Source organism: Limulus polyphemus, unplaced genomic scaffold, assembly GCF_000517525.1.
Source record: "Limulus polyphemus unplaced genomic scaffold, Limulus_polyphemus-2.1.2 Scaffold1022, whole genome shotgun sequence".
NCBI classification, from domain to species: Eukaryota; Metazoa; Arthropoda; class Merostomata; order Xiphosura; family Limulidae; genus Limulus; species Limulus polyphemus.
This window is the reverse complement of record NW_013666632.1, coordinates 158,971-174,344: the sequence shown is the minus strand read 5'-3', so window position 1 is coordinate 174,344 and position 15,374 is coordinate 158,971. Positions and strand designations below refer to the sequence as shown.

At 34.4% G+C, this 15,374-nt stretch overlaps 1 protein-coding gene and 1 long non-coding RNA gene across 2 annotated transcripts in view; both read left to right on the top strand.

Annotated features, from left to right (window-relative positions):
• The window catches only part of LOC111086333, an 11,146-nt gene extending 7,559 nt beyond the window's left edge, over nucleotides 1-3,587 (top strand). Inside the window, exons 2-3 of the long non-coding RNA XR_002611046.1 lie at nucleotides 1,196-1,198; nucleotides 3,577-3,587. This is a non-coding gene — a long non-coding RNA (uncharacterized LOC111086333). The remainder of the gene's footprint in view (nucleotides 1-1,195; nucleotides 1,199-3,576) is intronic.
• A 2,412-nt stretch (nucleotides 3,588-5,999) lies between these two features.
• LOC106461743 (spectrin beta chain, non-erythrocytic 1-like) overlaps nucleotides 6,000-15,374 on the top strand; it is a 156,572-nt gene continuing 147,197 nt past the window's right edge. Inside the window, 2 exon segments of the mRNA XM_013921591.2 lie at nucleotides 6,000-6,143; nucleotides 7,996-8,163. Of these exon segments, the coding sequence (XP_013777045.2) occupies nucleotides 8,041-8,163 (123 nt within the window). The 5' untranslated portion in view covers nucleotides 6,000-6,143; nucleotides 7,996-8,040.

Sequence of the window (15,374 nt, the reverse complement as noted above, 5' to 3'; positions counted from 1 at the left end):
ACTATACTAACCACAATAGATGTTGTATACAGTAGTTTTACATGATACTATACTAACCACAATAGATGTTGTATACAGTAGTTTTACATGATACTATACTAGCCACAATAGATGTTGTATACAGTAGTTTTACATGATACTATACTAGCCACAATAGATGTTGTATACTGTTAGTAATACTCGTGTTTTATAGTTGATTTTAAACCGTACTAATCATATGTGTAGTTGCGTACTCGTAATTACTGGAAATGTTATTATGCTGCAATTTCTTTTCGAACAGTTTATGTGGCGCCCTCTATAATTATCATTGAGGTTACAATAAATTACTGAAAATTTTTTAACAATGTTAATTATCAAACTCTTTGAATTCTGTTCAGTGAGATTAAAGTCAAACTAATGTTTATTTTCTGGAACAGTTGTTAATAACAAGATTTAAAATTGCATGTAATAACATAAAGCTAGAAACTGTATTCGGAAATACAACGATCGTGATGGTGCTTAGGGCTAGTATAGTTTTTATAACTCAAGCGGGCTAGTAATTTACCAGGTAGCCTAACACTGTATTATTTTGTACCAAAATCAATCGAAATCATGGTATTTTTGTACTGATGTGAGAATATTTTTAAATCTACACGTTTCGGCAATAGTTAAAGTAGACCTCATAAGTTTTTTCATTAAATTTTTCGGAACTGATTATGAACCAAATTGCTTGTGGATCCATGACTTTTTTGGATACAGGGTTCCTAATAAAAAGTAAAATAATGTGAATAAAATATATACCATCAATATTGAACTTTGTCTTACAAGCTACTGCTGAGGTATTCTATGTATTTTACATACAAAATGAGTGATTTGACCCATTTTTGACTAGTTCTTGGCAATCATTGTTAATAACAGGTGGAAATATAAGATTATTCAATGATGATACTACTTGTAGAGAAAGGTTTAAAACAACAAGTCGGTATTTTTAGGGTTAACCACCGTGGATTGTTGTCTTTATCTGTTTATTGACTTCATGCACTAGTTTATGTGGCTAGAAAAAGTTTTCTTTTTTCGGACGTGGGGACTAAAGAGAAAAACTTCCACAGAATAAAAAAATTAGGCACGTGGCTTGAAGGTCAATAAAACAATAGTAAACGTAGACGGAAAGAAAACGTTGTCCAAATGACAGGTTTCTACGGGTTCTTCAGGAAAGATAGTTATTTTATTGGCATTACAACTACATTTAAAATTTATGTCAATAAACTATCAACTCCAAATGACAGCATTGTAAGAGTGCAGACGTTTTCTTTTAGCCAACTTACGGTTTAACATTAAGATTTCTAAATGTTTGTATCAAAGACCAGCTATGCTTCGATTTTAAAACTTTTCACATTTGCGCTAATTTTATTATTTGGACGAATTAGGCCCCTTAGGAGGCTTTCCTCTAACCATCGGCCAGTAGCTAAGTTGTTACGTATGCATGGATACTATCTGTGACGTCAGTTTATAGTGGAGTTATTCTATTTAGTTACTTTCACAGATCATTGACCAATAGCAGATTTCGTTACTTTCTCGACACATAGATAATTTGTTCTTCTGGTTACTTTTACTGATTATTGACATATAGCTAAATTATCTCTCTCTGGTTACTTCCTCTGATCATTGGCATATAGCTGAGTTGTTCTTTCTCTGATCATTGACATATAGCTAAATTATCTCTCTCTGGTTACTTCCTCTGATCATTGGCATATAGCTGAGTTGTTCTTTCTCTGATCATTGACATATAGCTAAGTTATCTCTCTCTGGTTACTTCCTCTGATTATTGGCATATAGCTGAGTTGTTCTCTCTGATCATTGACATATAGCTAAGTTATCTCTCTCTGGTTACTTCCTCTGATTATTGGCATATAGCTGAGTTGTTCTCTCTGATCATTGACATATAGCTAAGTTATCTCTTTCTGGTTACTTTATGTCAATGATCAAAGAGAGTAACCAGAGAGAGATAACTTAACAATATGTCAATGATCAGAGAGAGAACAACTCAGCTATATGTCAATGATCAGAGGAAGCAACCAGAGAGAGATAACTTAGCTATATGTCAATGATCAGAGAGAACAACTCAGCTATATGCCAATAATCAGAGGTAGGTAACTCATCTCTCTCTGGTCACCGAACAATAACAGAATTGTTCTTTGTGTATTAACAGAGTTTGTTACACTATCTGATTATCGGCTCGTAGCTTAGTTACGTTCTATTTGTGTTTGTTTTATCTGTTCATCGAACTATACCTGAGTTTTCACTGGTCATATTCTGATCATCGACCAATAGCGGCTGTTCTGTCTGAGCTAATCTCTTTCATTTTATCTGATCTTCCATTCATATAGCTAAGATGCCAAAACCCAAAGACACACTGAAATCACTCTTTGTAAATACACTGGAAACCTGTAATACTTTCAGTTTTTGTAACAGTTGAATTACCTATACATTTTAAACGGACGTGTATTTATCTATTGTTGTCACTTCCTTGATCTTGTACTCTTGTGATGGATTAATATTGTCACGTTTTTCAATTTGTATTTCTGTGTGTAACTAATATGATGTATTATCGTGTAACTAATATTGTTGTACCTGTGATCTTGTATATTTTTGTTTATCAGTGTCGCATCTTTGGGCTTATATTTCTATTACCTAGCCTGACAGTATGGGGTATTTCTATTATCCAGCCCGATAGTATGGGGTATTTCTATTACCCAGTCCAACAGTATTGGGTATTTCTATTACTCAGTCCGACAGTATGGGGTATTACTTTCACTCGTGTTTATATGTACTTCGAATAACTTTCATCTGATTTTGTTGAAATTTGGTAGTGTCTACCATGGACCAATTGGTCAAGTTTTCGCCATTCAGTGTAGATCAAAGTCGACCAATTTCGTTGTAATAATAATAGCAAATTGGGAGTTTTAAAATGGCCAAAACTTTAGCACAAATTGAGAGAGAACAAGATTCTTGGCTTCGAGATCTGCATTTTCAAGGGCGAAGAATTGTTTGGTGTATATTTTGGGTTTGTTACAACAAAACCCGAAAACATTTCGTGGCGAGGGTTGCACTCTTCGAGTGCCCTTCTAGTTTAACTAACATTGTTGACCTTTAGTGAGTGTTTTCTTGTGCTTAATCAAATTAGAGTGGCATCTCTGAACGTAATCAATATTAGTGTGGCATCTCTGAACTTGTATTATACTTCGGATTAAATATTTACTGTTGTGTCGGAGAACGTGATGAGTTCCCTGTATATATTTTATTTCCTGGTATTGTAGTTTCCTGCACAATATTTGTATAACTTTTCAATTTGTTGACGCTAGGTATTTTTACATTGTGCGTGCTATTTTTGTGAATGGCTATTCCCAAGCGCATTTGTGAAGTTCCGTGACTTTCCTGGGACAGCGGTAAGTTTACGAACTTACATCACTAAAATCCGGGGTTCGATTTCCTACGTTGGGCACAGCAGATAGCTCAATGTGACTTTGCACTTAAACAAACAAACCAACCTTGACTTACTAATACATCTATTTCATATGAGGACTTTGCGTGTCCTAGTAGCTAGCATGCCCAAAATATAAATTCGATGGTTCCGAGTTCGCGTCCGTACCTATAAAATGCTGAGCTTCACTTTGGGGCGTCATAAGAGTTACAGTCAAATCCCACTATTAGATTAGAGTAGCCCAGAAGTTGGCGGTGGGTACTGTTGACTAACTGCCCTCATTAATCTTTCAGTTCAAAATGAGTGACAGTTAGTGCAGATAGTCCTTTGTTTAGTTTTTCGCAAAAGTTCTAGAAAAAGAACAAAGTTCATATGGAGGGTGTACTAATACCATCAAATATTATTCTGTGTAATTCTATTCTTTAGGGGACCGGGCATGGCAAGCAGTAAGCATATCTGGCCTGTGACTCCGAGGATTCATGGTTTGCAACCTTGTCAAATGTTATGTTCGCTAATTGTCAATTAAAGGCTTTTACTTATGCTTCTCAACAGTATAAGTATATACTGTGTGTTGTTTTGGAGCTACAGTAGGTGTCTGTGACTTGTTGGCGATAAATTCTAAAAATAAACGAACAGCACTCACTCCACTTGTTTTCAAAATAATATATATATTCGGAACTAGTTAAACGTATGTACGACAAATTATTTACACTATAGAGATTACAGGCATATCATAAACACTAATAGTTCTCTTCTTCTTGCCAAAAGTACACTTAGGCCTATTCAATTGCTTTAGAATTTCAGTTGACAAGCCGAACTATTTTTCTCTATTACTATCGCCAAACTATCCGAGTTATTGGACTGTCTAGCAGAAATGCAAGCTTCGAAATATCAAGACCACCTGGTGTAGATATAGTGAACTTATGTAGAACTGAAGGAGTGATCATGAAGTACAGGCGTATGTTATAGTGACTATACTGAAGTACGTGTGTATATTATTTCCACATGTGTGTTGCAGCTGAAATCCTGAAAGTCGAGTTCCTGGTGTCTGTTTTTCTTTACTGTAGTCCAGTACTCTCTGGTCGTTTCTAGTATTTACTCTAGATCCTACTCGATGCCCGTGTTCAGAAAAAGTTATTTGGTAAGTCTTAAAATTAATAAAATCAAGAGCAAAAAACAAAAACGAAGGGCTGGTGATGGTAACTGTGTCACCGAAGCTAGTCGGCTGAAATATCTGATAAAGATTTTATCTTTCATTGTGCCCCAAATCGTCGTTTTTGTTTTTGACTCTTAATACAGTAGTACAATGTGTCTGAAGAGAAATGATAGGTCTTAAAATGTTTAACTTGAACTGAAAAAATTACATAGAAAGGAGAGAATAAAGGACTAAATAAGGAAATGCAATTTTTAATGTAGAGCGAATAAACGTGTTATAATTTTTTTTAAATTAGGTACTTTTGTCGTGTTAAATTGATTTATGATTTACGAGGGAAATCCTCCAGTGAAATTATTATGTTATGATTGTACTTTATTTCATAAAGCAAATCACACTGCTAAAATAACAGTTTATGAATAACACAGGCTTGCGAATTTAAACTTCATAAAAGTTGTTTTGATTTTAATAACGGATTTTCCATAATTCAGCTATGCAGGCCTCGGAAATAATATACGTTTTTTCTATCACGTAATGATTTTTTACAAATTGGGAAGAAAAAACCGTCTTACTTAGATCAAATTATTATTTCGTTTACCACAATGAACATTTTTTATTAATATGTATGTTTCTCATGTGTTCTAGAACGATCGATAAGACTCTCACGTCTCGATTGGTCTATAGAAATCTATCGCCAGTGATAGTCAACAGTCTAAGATTAACAAAATGTGACCCGATTTTAATGAAAATGATTCACTTATGTAAAAGTACATATGACGTTGTGTGAAAAATCTGCACGTGATGGAGAAAAATGGATATCATTTTCGGATTCAGCGTATAGGAATTACTGTAGAACATGTAAAAATGTCAAGACAATAAATACCGTCGCCGGCCTGTGTATAATTTACCAATAACAGATTAGTCAAGTTAGGATAAAATATGCAAAACACTTTGACCTTTACAGGCCTTTGCTGTGCTGCTCGTGTTTCAACAAGCAAGCTTATTTGATTAGAAGAAATATTTCAAATATGTGGGGTTGGCATCTATATTATCCAGTGACTACTTTGATAATTCCGAGAAAACTTCGAGTACATCGTAAAAATGGAATACAAAAAAAACAAAAAAAAACGTTGATTGAAATAATTTTTCAAACAGTCGCTTGTAGTGACTAGCTACATTGTGCATAAATAGAAGAAAATCTTTCGGTGAGCCCCCATAGCACTTGAACATCTGCAGTTCGTTGCTTGAACGTATAGGCTCCACTTAGTTCGTGGAACTTGCAGTAATTTACCTTATTGGGAAGTGAGTGAGGGTTGTATAGTATGATGTGTAAGATATTTAAGGAACTCATCTGTTGCTATCTGATTCATAGCAAACCGGAAGTTTAGCTTAGTTCTCTCACTCTTGAAGCGCGCGTGTTTATATTGCTGTTTTTCTATCATTTACGATACTGGTGGGTGGATATCCGTCCGATTTAGTATCGAATCTCTGCTCTTTGTGGTGTGTGAATGTTACTCTTAACGCTTCAAGGTAAGATACTACAGAATGGGACTGTGTGATACCATTTTACATGTATTAAAAATTATTTTTGTTATTCGATTAGTTAACGTATTTTATTTGAAACAGGGTGATCTCATTTATAATAAGCGTTGTGGGATGTTACACAACTCAACGCGGATGCACATGTTAACAGTTGCTAGGAGACGGGATAGATTGAGGCCAAAGGTGTCAGATATTCCTGCGAGTGGCATTTCAGTTACATACCTTAACAAGAAAATTATGACAGTGGTTTGTTTGTTTGTAGTTAAGTGCAATGCCAAACAATGGGCTATCTTTGCTCTGCCCACCACGAGTATCGAAACAAGGTTTCTAGCGTTGTAAGTTCGCAGACATGCCGCTGTGCCACTGAGGGGCCTGACAATGGGGACTAGAAAACCTGTAATGTCAATCTTACCCTTACGATAAGTAGATTGTGACACACTTGAAGTTTAGATTTTCGGAAAGTCTCGTGAGGAATAATCTATACTCTTCTAGTTATTTCAGGTTTTAGTCTAAACTTCTCTTTTATTTTAATTTAGCATAAATGATATTCGTTCACTCAAGTAGAGCAAGTTTTCTAAAGTAAAGTAACTATTTGACTTTAAATTAAAAGTAATTATTTCGAGTAAAAGCGTTCAATTCGTGTTGAGTGAATTCTGGATATAAATTAATTGTTTTATTCTGGAATCTGTAAGAAAAAAAAACAACAACAAAAAGTCTGATTTGCAAAATTCCCGTGTAGTAAATTATACGCGATACGTTCGAAAAATATTTTTGGTCATTTTAATGTTTTCACCAAGATTCATTGCTTGGATATTTTTGGTCATTTTAATGTTTTCACTAAGATTCATTGCTTGGATATTTATGGTCAATTTAATATTTTCTCCTGGTTTCTGTATAAGATACATTGCTTGGATATTTATGGTCAGTTTAATATTTTTGCCTTGCTTGTGTGGGTGCTAACAACGTCAATTCGGTTTGTTCAAGATTTTTGTCAATATTGACGTTTTGTATTCAATAGAAGTGACGAGTGTTTGCTTGTATGATGTGGGATATCGGAACGATTTTGATCCCTTCTTATCAAAAGCGCAGCCTGTAATTGGCTTCTCTGCTAATCAGTATTTTATTAAACTTCACGTTATTATACCTTTCTTGAACAATATTGAAGCCCAAAATATTTTTACTGTGTTTTTATGAATGTGAATCTTGTTTTACGAAGATCAACTTCGGAAAATTTCAAACTTTGACATCAGCATGAAGTTGTACATTAGCACTCACCTTTGTTTAACGAGGCAGAAGACCGGTTTCTGGACTAATTATCTTAATAATTAGGGTTAACACCTTACCTTAGCTTGACTTACTTAGTCATTTGATAAATAAGCCTAACGAAGCCCTTAGTCTGTCACACTAGTTGGTTCCTGGAAGATGTTATCAAAGACCTTGTTTGCAAATCAAAAGGGTTTAAAACTCTCTAACATACTTGGAATGAGTATGACGTAACAGTTCAGTCAAAAAAGTTTTAAGATCGTGGCTTGGGTTAATGAGGAAGAAAACTCGTCTAAGACATTCTCTGACTTATCAGTACACCGAGCCTCAGTAGGACATGCTTGTTGTTCAAGTCAGGAAGGTCATCAATTAACGATTAGTTGTGTAGTGTATTAACAGCTGTCTAAAATCGCAGACAGACAGACGTATAATGTGTTAGTCGACTCGTTCTCTTAAAAATGTCCAGCTGGAAAAACAGATTTAAATAAACAGCGGTTTAACCTGTTTTGTCTGTCTTAGATGTAAGTCTTTCATTAAATATTATGACATTTTACCTTGTTTTAATTTTTTTCTACAGTGATATGAAGAACAGGAGCAACTGACAACAGATTCTGAATCCAAAATGATGTTCATCAGGGAGGACTCAAAGTTTGAGACCGGGCGAATTAAAGCACTTCAAGAAGAACGACTTTATATACAAAAAAAGACTTTTACGAAATGGGTCAACTCATTTTTGCTGCCCAAGGTCAGGAGACATTTATTTTATTGCAAATTAAAAGCAACTTGTATAATCGTTAATGTGGTGAATTGTTGAATATTTTATGATGGTTTAGGTGGTTATAAGTTTATATATACAGTAATACCCAGTTTAGAGCTCAGGAAGGTTTAATGTGGTGAATTGTTGAACATTTAATGATGGTTTAGGTGGTTATAAGTTTATATATACAGTAATACCCAGTTTAGTGCTCAGGAAGGGGTAATGCGGTGAATTGTTGAATATTTAATGATGGTTTAGGTGGTTATAAGTTTATATATACAGTAATACCCAGTTTAGAGCTCAGGAAGGGTTAATGTGGTGAAGTGGTGAATATTTAATGTTGGTTTAGGTGGTTATAAGTTTATATATACAGCAATAACCCGTTTAGAGCTCAGGAAGGGTTCCTGAAACTTGAGCTCTAAACGAATCAGCACTTAAACATGGTCATTTGAACATTACATATATGTAGATATGTAACTGGAGGCATTGTTTCTTACATAGGATGTATAACCGATTTATTTAGTTACTGGTAAATTTAACGTAAATTACTCGCTATAACATCGTCATCGCTGGAAAAAAGCATATTATAAAAATCTTGTTTTTGTTACAGAGCCATCAAATAGAAAATCATATCCATTTTCCCACGCCCACCTGTCACATCCTTTCTTTCAGGATTTGTCAATACATGTAGTTCTCTCTTACGTGTACGACTATATTAATTTTAACCAATAGATAGGCAAGGTTTTCATCTATCAAATGAGGTATTATATTACGTTGTTTTCTGCACAGAGATTTGTAGAGCATTTCCTAAGAAATGTAGATGGGTGACGTATTAACTCTTCATATTGTGCAGCTGGAAACACCAGACATATTGTGATAGTTAGAGAACATTATCTGCTTTTTGCATGTTATTATTCTGTGTTCTTTGTTGCATTATTTTATTAAATATAAATTATCTAGTGCACTACTACCATTAGTATGAAAAAGTAGTGTTCAGAGAGTTATGGATTTTTCATAATTTTTTTCTCTCTCGTGAAAAAATATCTCTCAAGGAGACAAGAGCTCTATAACGAATCAGCTTAAATCGGAGTGACGCTAAGCGGGGTCTTACTGTATATAAAACATCACGTAAATTAACTTCAACGATAACAGGCTATGTACTGTCTTTACTTTAGAAAAATATGTGTACAGGACAACATAAGCAAACAATTAAAATCATATAGCCTATTTTTGTCCTAAGGTGAATCAGTTTCGAAAAATGAAATAAAATAAATAGAAATGTAAAATATTTTTTGCATAAGCTTTGGTTGGTTATGGATAGAAAAAATTAAAATCTCCAGTAGTACATTTACTTTGAACCCCAATATTTCTTTTGTTCAGTTGTAACTTCTGGACTTTTATATGTTGTAGAGGAAAGCACCAATGGTTTGTAATCTCTAAATTGCTAAGATATCTTGTGATTTTTGTTATCACAACTACAGTATTACCCAGAAACACGTGCTGGTCAAAACATAATAATTTAAATTCTTTCTGGCATTGATGATAGGAAAACGTTTTCATGACAAGTATAGGATTATTTTCAAGTAATTCTGAATAAGTTCTTTAGTTAATATTGTAAAATATTACAGTAAATAAACAAGGTTTGTTTAATGCTTTATGGTAATTATATGATTCAAAAATACAGACAGCTAACAAACATTGAAAAAAAAACGTATGTTTATGTTTAATTATTTCGTATTGGAAAAATTAAGAAAAACTTTTAAGATACAAATTATCACCAGCAAGATTTCCTCGAGTGTGGAACATGTTTTTTTTTCTTTTTGTAGAAGTTAAGCTAACTATAATAGATAAGTACATGCATTAACAATAATACATAAATAAATGTTAAATATACAAGATTTTTTAGTACACATTAAGATATTTATCATATGATAATTAATACTTTAAATGTTGATAAGATTTTATTTTAAATATTCACAATGTTTTATTTTAGATTCATGTAAATATTATGAATAGATTTTCAGGCTCATCACCATTAATTATCCATTTCTTTAACAATACACATTATATTTGTCTATAGATAGTGTTCTTGTTTTACTTGGAATATTGTTATTAACTTTGTTGTTTGGTACAAATAACTTTTTCTGAGTAATTCGTATTTTACTTTGAGAATTTATAAATTTCCAACAGCATAGCGGCTCATAGAATGACTATTTTTTTTTTAAGTACAAACTTTTAGCTCATAGCTCCGTCATCTCCTGACCTATTTCAGATCTAATTACAGTTTTCGACTCAGGAGGTCAAACTCTTTGTATTTGACCACGCCCAAGGTATCATAGATTGATTTATTCTAACCTTGCCTAAAAGAATTTCAAAATGAGGGTAGGCTCGTAGAGATCCTGACGAGTAATAAAATCGAATATATATATATATATATATATTGTAGTAAAAAAAAAAAAAAAGATCTAGCGATCGTTGCAAATGGGAGCACTTATTGGCCAGAGACATTTAAGTCAGTATGTTTAAGTGAAAGTTGAAGTCTTATAGCAGCCTTTATCTGGTATTGATGTACGGTATAGTCTAGTGGTAAGCGTGCCTAGACCATGAATCCAATAGTTCATGGTTCGCATCTCGTTGCTGCGAAAACACGCTCCGCACTATGGGGACGTGGTTGCATTATAGTAGTTGTTAATTCCCACTATTCGTTCGGTCAGATAAGAATAGCTCAAAAGTTGGTGTTAATTGCTGTTCACTGGTCTACTGTTTCAAAATTAGGGTTTGGGTTCTTTTGAATTTCGCACAAAGCTACACGAGGGCTATCTGCGCTAGCCGTCCCTAATTTAGCAGTGAAGGCAGTTAATCAACACCATCCACCGTCACCTCTTGGGATACTCTTTTATTAATAAATAGAGGGATTGACAGTCACATTGTAACGCCCCCACGGCTGAAAGTCTTATTGTTAATGCTTTTACTTATCTATTATAGTTAGCTTAACTTTTACAAAAAGAAAAACAAAAAACGAGAACCACGCTGGATGAAATCTTGCAGGTCATAATTTGTATCGTAAAAGTTTTTTCTTAATTTTTCCAATACGAGAGAATTAAACATAAACATACGTTTTTTGTTTTGTTTTTTCAATGTTTGTTAGCTGTCTGTATTTTTGAATCATATAATTACCATAAAGCATTAAACAAACCTTGTTTATTTACTGTAATATTTTACAATATTAACTAAAGAACTTATTTAGAACTTAACTTGTGACGGGGGTTCGAAACTGCGACCTTCATACTGCGAATCAAGCGCCCTAACCACCAGGCCATGTCAGGCCTCAAAATTAGGGACGGCTATTCGCGAAAAATTCTAAACAAACAAGCAAACCGTTACAGTGTAGCTGCTTTTTCAGGACTTGTATTTTTCAATACACCTCTGTTTTCAGGTTGTGTTCACTGGACATGAACTGTACACATTTAATATAATATAATTAAGAATTGATCATAACTTTTTAAAGTAATAAGTAAATTGTAAAACCTTTTTACTGAAGTAGTAAAGTTACGGCGAAATTGTATTGAATGAACTTGTAGGTCTAAACATTTAAACGAAAACAAAAAATCTATGATTTCTGCGTTTACTTAGTGTTCTAACTGAGATTTTATAGTTTTTGTTTTACCACTATATGTATCCATTGATGTATCTGATGTGTATGATAACAAGAAATACTCACGCTAATGATTATAAACATGACTTCTTTCATCATTCGGAATAATAGGTTTTTTAACAAAGTCAACAGACTTCAATGACGGAGTGGCTGGGAGTATAGAGGTCGCTACAGTATATCAAATAACACGTTCCTAATTAAACACCGTCTCACCTTCTCAACTCAGCGTGGTCAAAGTTGAGACATTGATATATGCGCGACCACGAAAATCAAAACATTAAAGAAAACAGAACTTTCATGTGTCATATGCACCGTATCTACCAGTATGCTAATCGTGTAAGACGTAGAGTAGCTTACACGAACGTCGGTATTGAGTTTCGTATCGTGTATTTAAAAATATTGCACTAATACTTGATAGTCTACTCAAGATAAATCATATTAAGGGTCACAGTTTTGTGCAGCCGAGGGTCTATGAGCACTGATTAAAATAAAGTTATATGTTGAGAAATGTGGCTAATAATGGAATATTAACAGATTTCACCCTGCTGTATCTGTTAATGGAAGGAATGTTTCAGAGAGACAAAAAAAAAAAAGTAAATAATAAAAAAATAAATAAATAGATAAATAAAATAGCTGTATGAAGCCTGTCGGGTTTTCTAACATTAAAGCCAAAAATAGCCCTCTTCTCTAAAATATATGACAAAAAATAATCCTGTGGTTAAGGGATTCGAACCCGCCACTCACCGAACACGCTGGTATTGACTAGCTGCCTTCCTCTTGTCTTTCACTGCTAAATTAGAGACGGCTAGCACAGACAGCTCTCGTGTAGCTTTTCGCGAAATTCAAATCAAACCCTTTTCAATAAAATCTCAGCCTGTAAGTTGTGAGATCTTTCGAGAAAAGTTACTTAGTGACTAATAAATTTTCTTTTGTAATTAAAAATTACCGAACCTTATTAATAAAAAAGTCGTTTCACCGTGGAATTGTCTTCGACACCGAGGTTTTTTGTTTGTTTGTTTGTTTGTTTTTGAATTTCGCGCAAAGCTACACGAGGGCTATCTGCGCTAGCCGTCCCTAATTTAGCAGTGTAAGACTAGAGGGAAGGCAGCCAGTCATCACCACCCACCGCCAATATTTGGGCTTCTCTTTTACCAACGAATAGTGGGATTGACCGTCACATTATAACGCCCCCACGGCTGAAAGGGCGAGCATGTTTGGTGTGACGGGGATTCGAACCCGCGACCCTTAGATTACGAGTCGAGTGTCCTAACCACCTGGCCATGCCAGGCCCGACACCGAGGTGCTTTGGTATGTTTACATTTTATTCTAGAAGTTTATGAAGAATGAATCCGTTCGATAATTTTCCAGATTTGTAGAGATGGGGGATTTGAAATTCATCACTGTTTTTCGAACTTACCGGAAACTATAAAACATAGATTCAGCCATGATATCATGCTGTATAATTGTATATAGTCATGTGTGTGTGTGACGATTTTCTGACCACATGGCTTACCGTATAGGGTATTTCGTCCTGCATCTGTAAGAGAAAACAGACAGGATGAAAAAAGAAATTGAAAGTATAGAAATCTGATAAACGAGTGCTTTTGGAAGGAAGACATCTGGGGTGGGAAGTTCCACCTTCTTAAAGTTGTGACACCTTTAATTGTAAGAATGATACACGGTGTCGAATCTAATTAGAAAATAAGACTGAATTAGTTTGACCTAATTTCTCTCGCTGTAACTTACGAGAAATAAAAAGATTCGACTTGGTCTGATGCTTTTACCTCTAATTATGTACCTCTGTTTATCGTATATCTGTAGTTGTTGTAGATGATAACAGGTACATAGCTAATGTTCAAGAATTTAAAGTTGCATCAACTTAAAACTTGACTTATCCCGATTTTACCCCCCCCCCCAAAAAAAAACCAAAAAAAAACACCGGCTTGTTTTGATATAGTTTACTACCAATATCTTTCCCCATATTGAGTAAGTTTGTTTTTGCCTGTTACAACACAATTTAAAGAATTGACCAAAAAAAGGGGGTGGGGTGGATATGGGGGGAAACTACTCATATTATTTCCCCGAAAGGGAGTCAAAGGCCGCTTGGAGGGGTCAACTGTTTTAACCACTCACACCACTATATAGTAATGTGTTGCCTGTCAGTAGTTAGTCAGTAGACACAAATGACGTCACATAAGGGACACTTAACGTTGCAATTTGTACTGTCGTGACATCAGTAAAACGTGCACATGCCATAAATGACGAGAAGAATTATACACTCTGTAGGCTACAACACAGCATGACATATGAACTTCAAAAAAAAAAAAATGTTTGTTACACTTAACTCTAGTTTTATTTATTCTTAAAACAGAACACTTTCGGGAACCCTGCAGAAGTATATTTCAAGAATGTTAGTAGCACTGCAATATTCTTGTTTACGTTTGTTTGTATAACTAATACTATTAGAGACCATGTAATTAATAAAATCAAGGACCTATAGGCAACTTGGTTCGTGAACAGATGTGAAAAATGTTTCATCAATAGTTAGGATCTTATCCGCATGGACCACATTCGTAACTATATTGTTAAGTTGATACATTAACCTTCAATTAGAATACAGTATTCTTTCTTGATCGAACCAGAACAAAGTATTGTATTAGCGTGAAATCAGAATAAAATACAATCAACTTGAAATTAAAATACAACATTGATCAACAAAGAATCATAAAAAACATTGGATCAACTTAGAATCAAAATAAAACGTTGTATTAATTTAGAACCAGAATAAAACATTGTTTTAACCTCTATTCTGAGTAGAACATTGATTATTACAGAATCAGAATACAATATTGAATCTTAATACAAGATTTTGAGGTTAGAGCATAATATCGTGTTAAATAAAGGCGTCATTGCAACATCTTCGGTTAAGTCTATTAAGAATCAACATAAACAACTGAATCGACTTAGTGTCAGAAGACAACGTTGTATCAACTTACTCAACATACATAATTACATCGACTTGGAATAATACGTTGTATCAACGTCAACTACGTCATTTTAAGTTGTCAGAATGCATCGTTGCGTAGACCAAAAGGTCTAAAATGAAATGTTAATATATATAGCCATTAAGGTACGTGTAGGTTTATGTAAAGTACACAAGCGTATCTATCGTGTTTATACGATAACATTGTGATATGCATAGGAATTACTTCTTGTGGTCCTGCTTGGGTGAGATCGACGACATTTCAAATATCCTTTAAAAATCGTTTCGACTGTGATCACTGATGCGCGACGAAGATTAAAATAGAAATCAACGCAGTTTACCAAAGTACAGTGACCTTATTAATCATATGCAACTATCATATCTGTTTTGTAGTGTGACGTCAGTTTCATGCTCGAGAGCTTGTTCCAAAGTAATGTGTACGCTTAAGAGAGACTTTTTTAAATCGACCACTCATTAACTTTCAGTGCTCGGCATGGCCAGGTGGATAAGGCGCTCGACTCGCAATCAGAGGGTCGCGGGTTCGAATCCCCGTCCCACCAA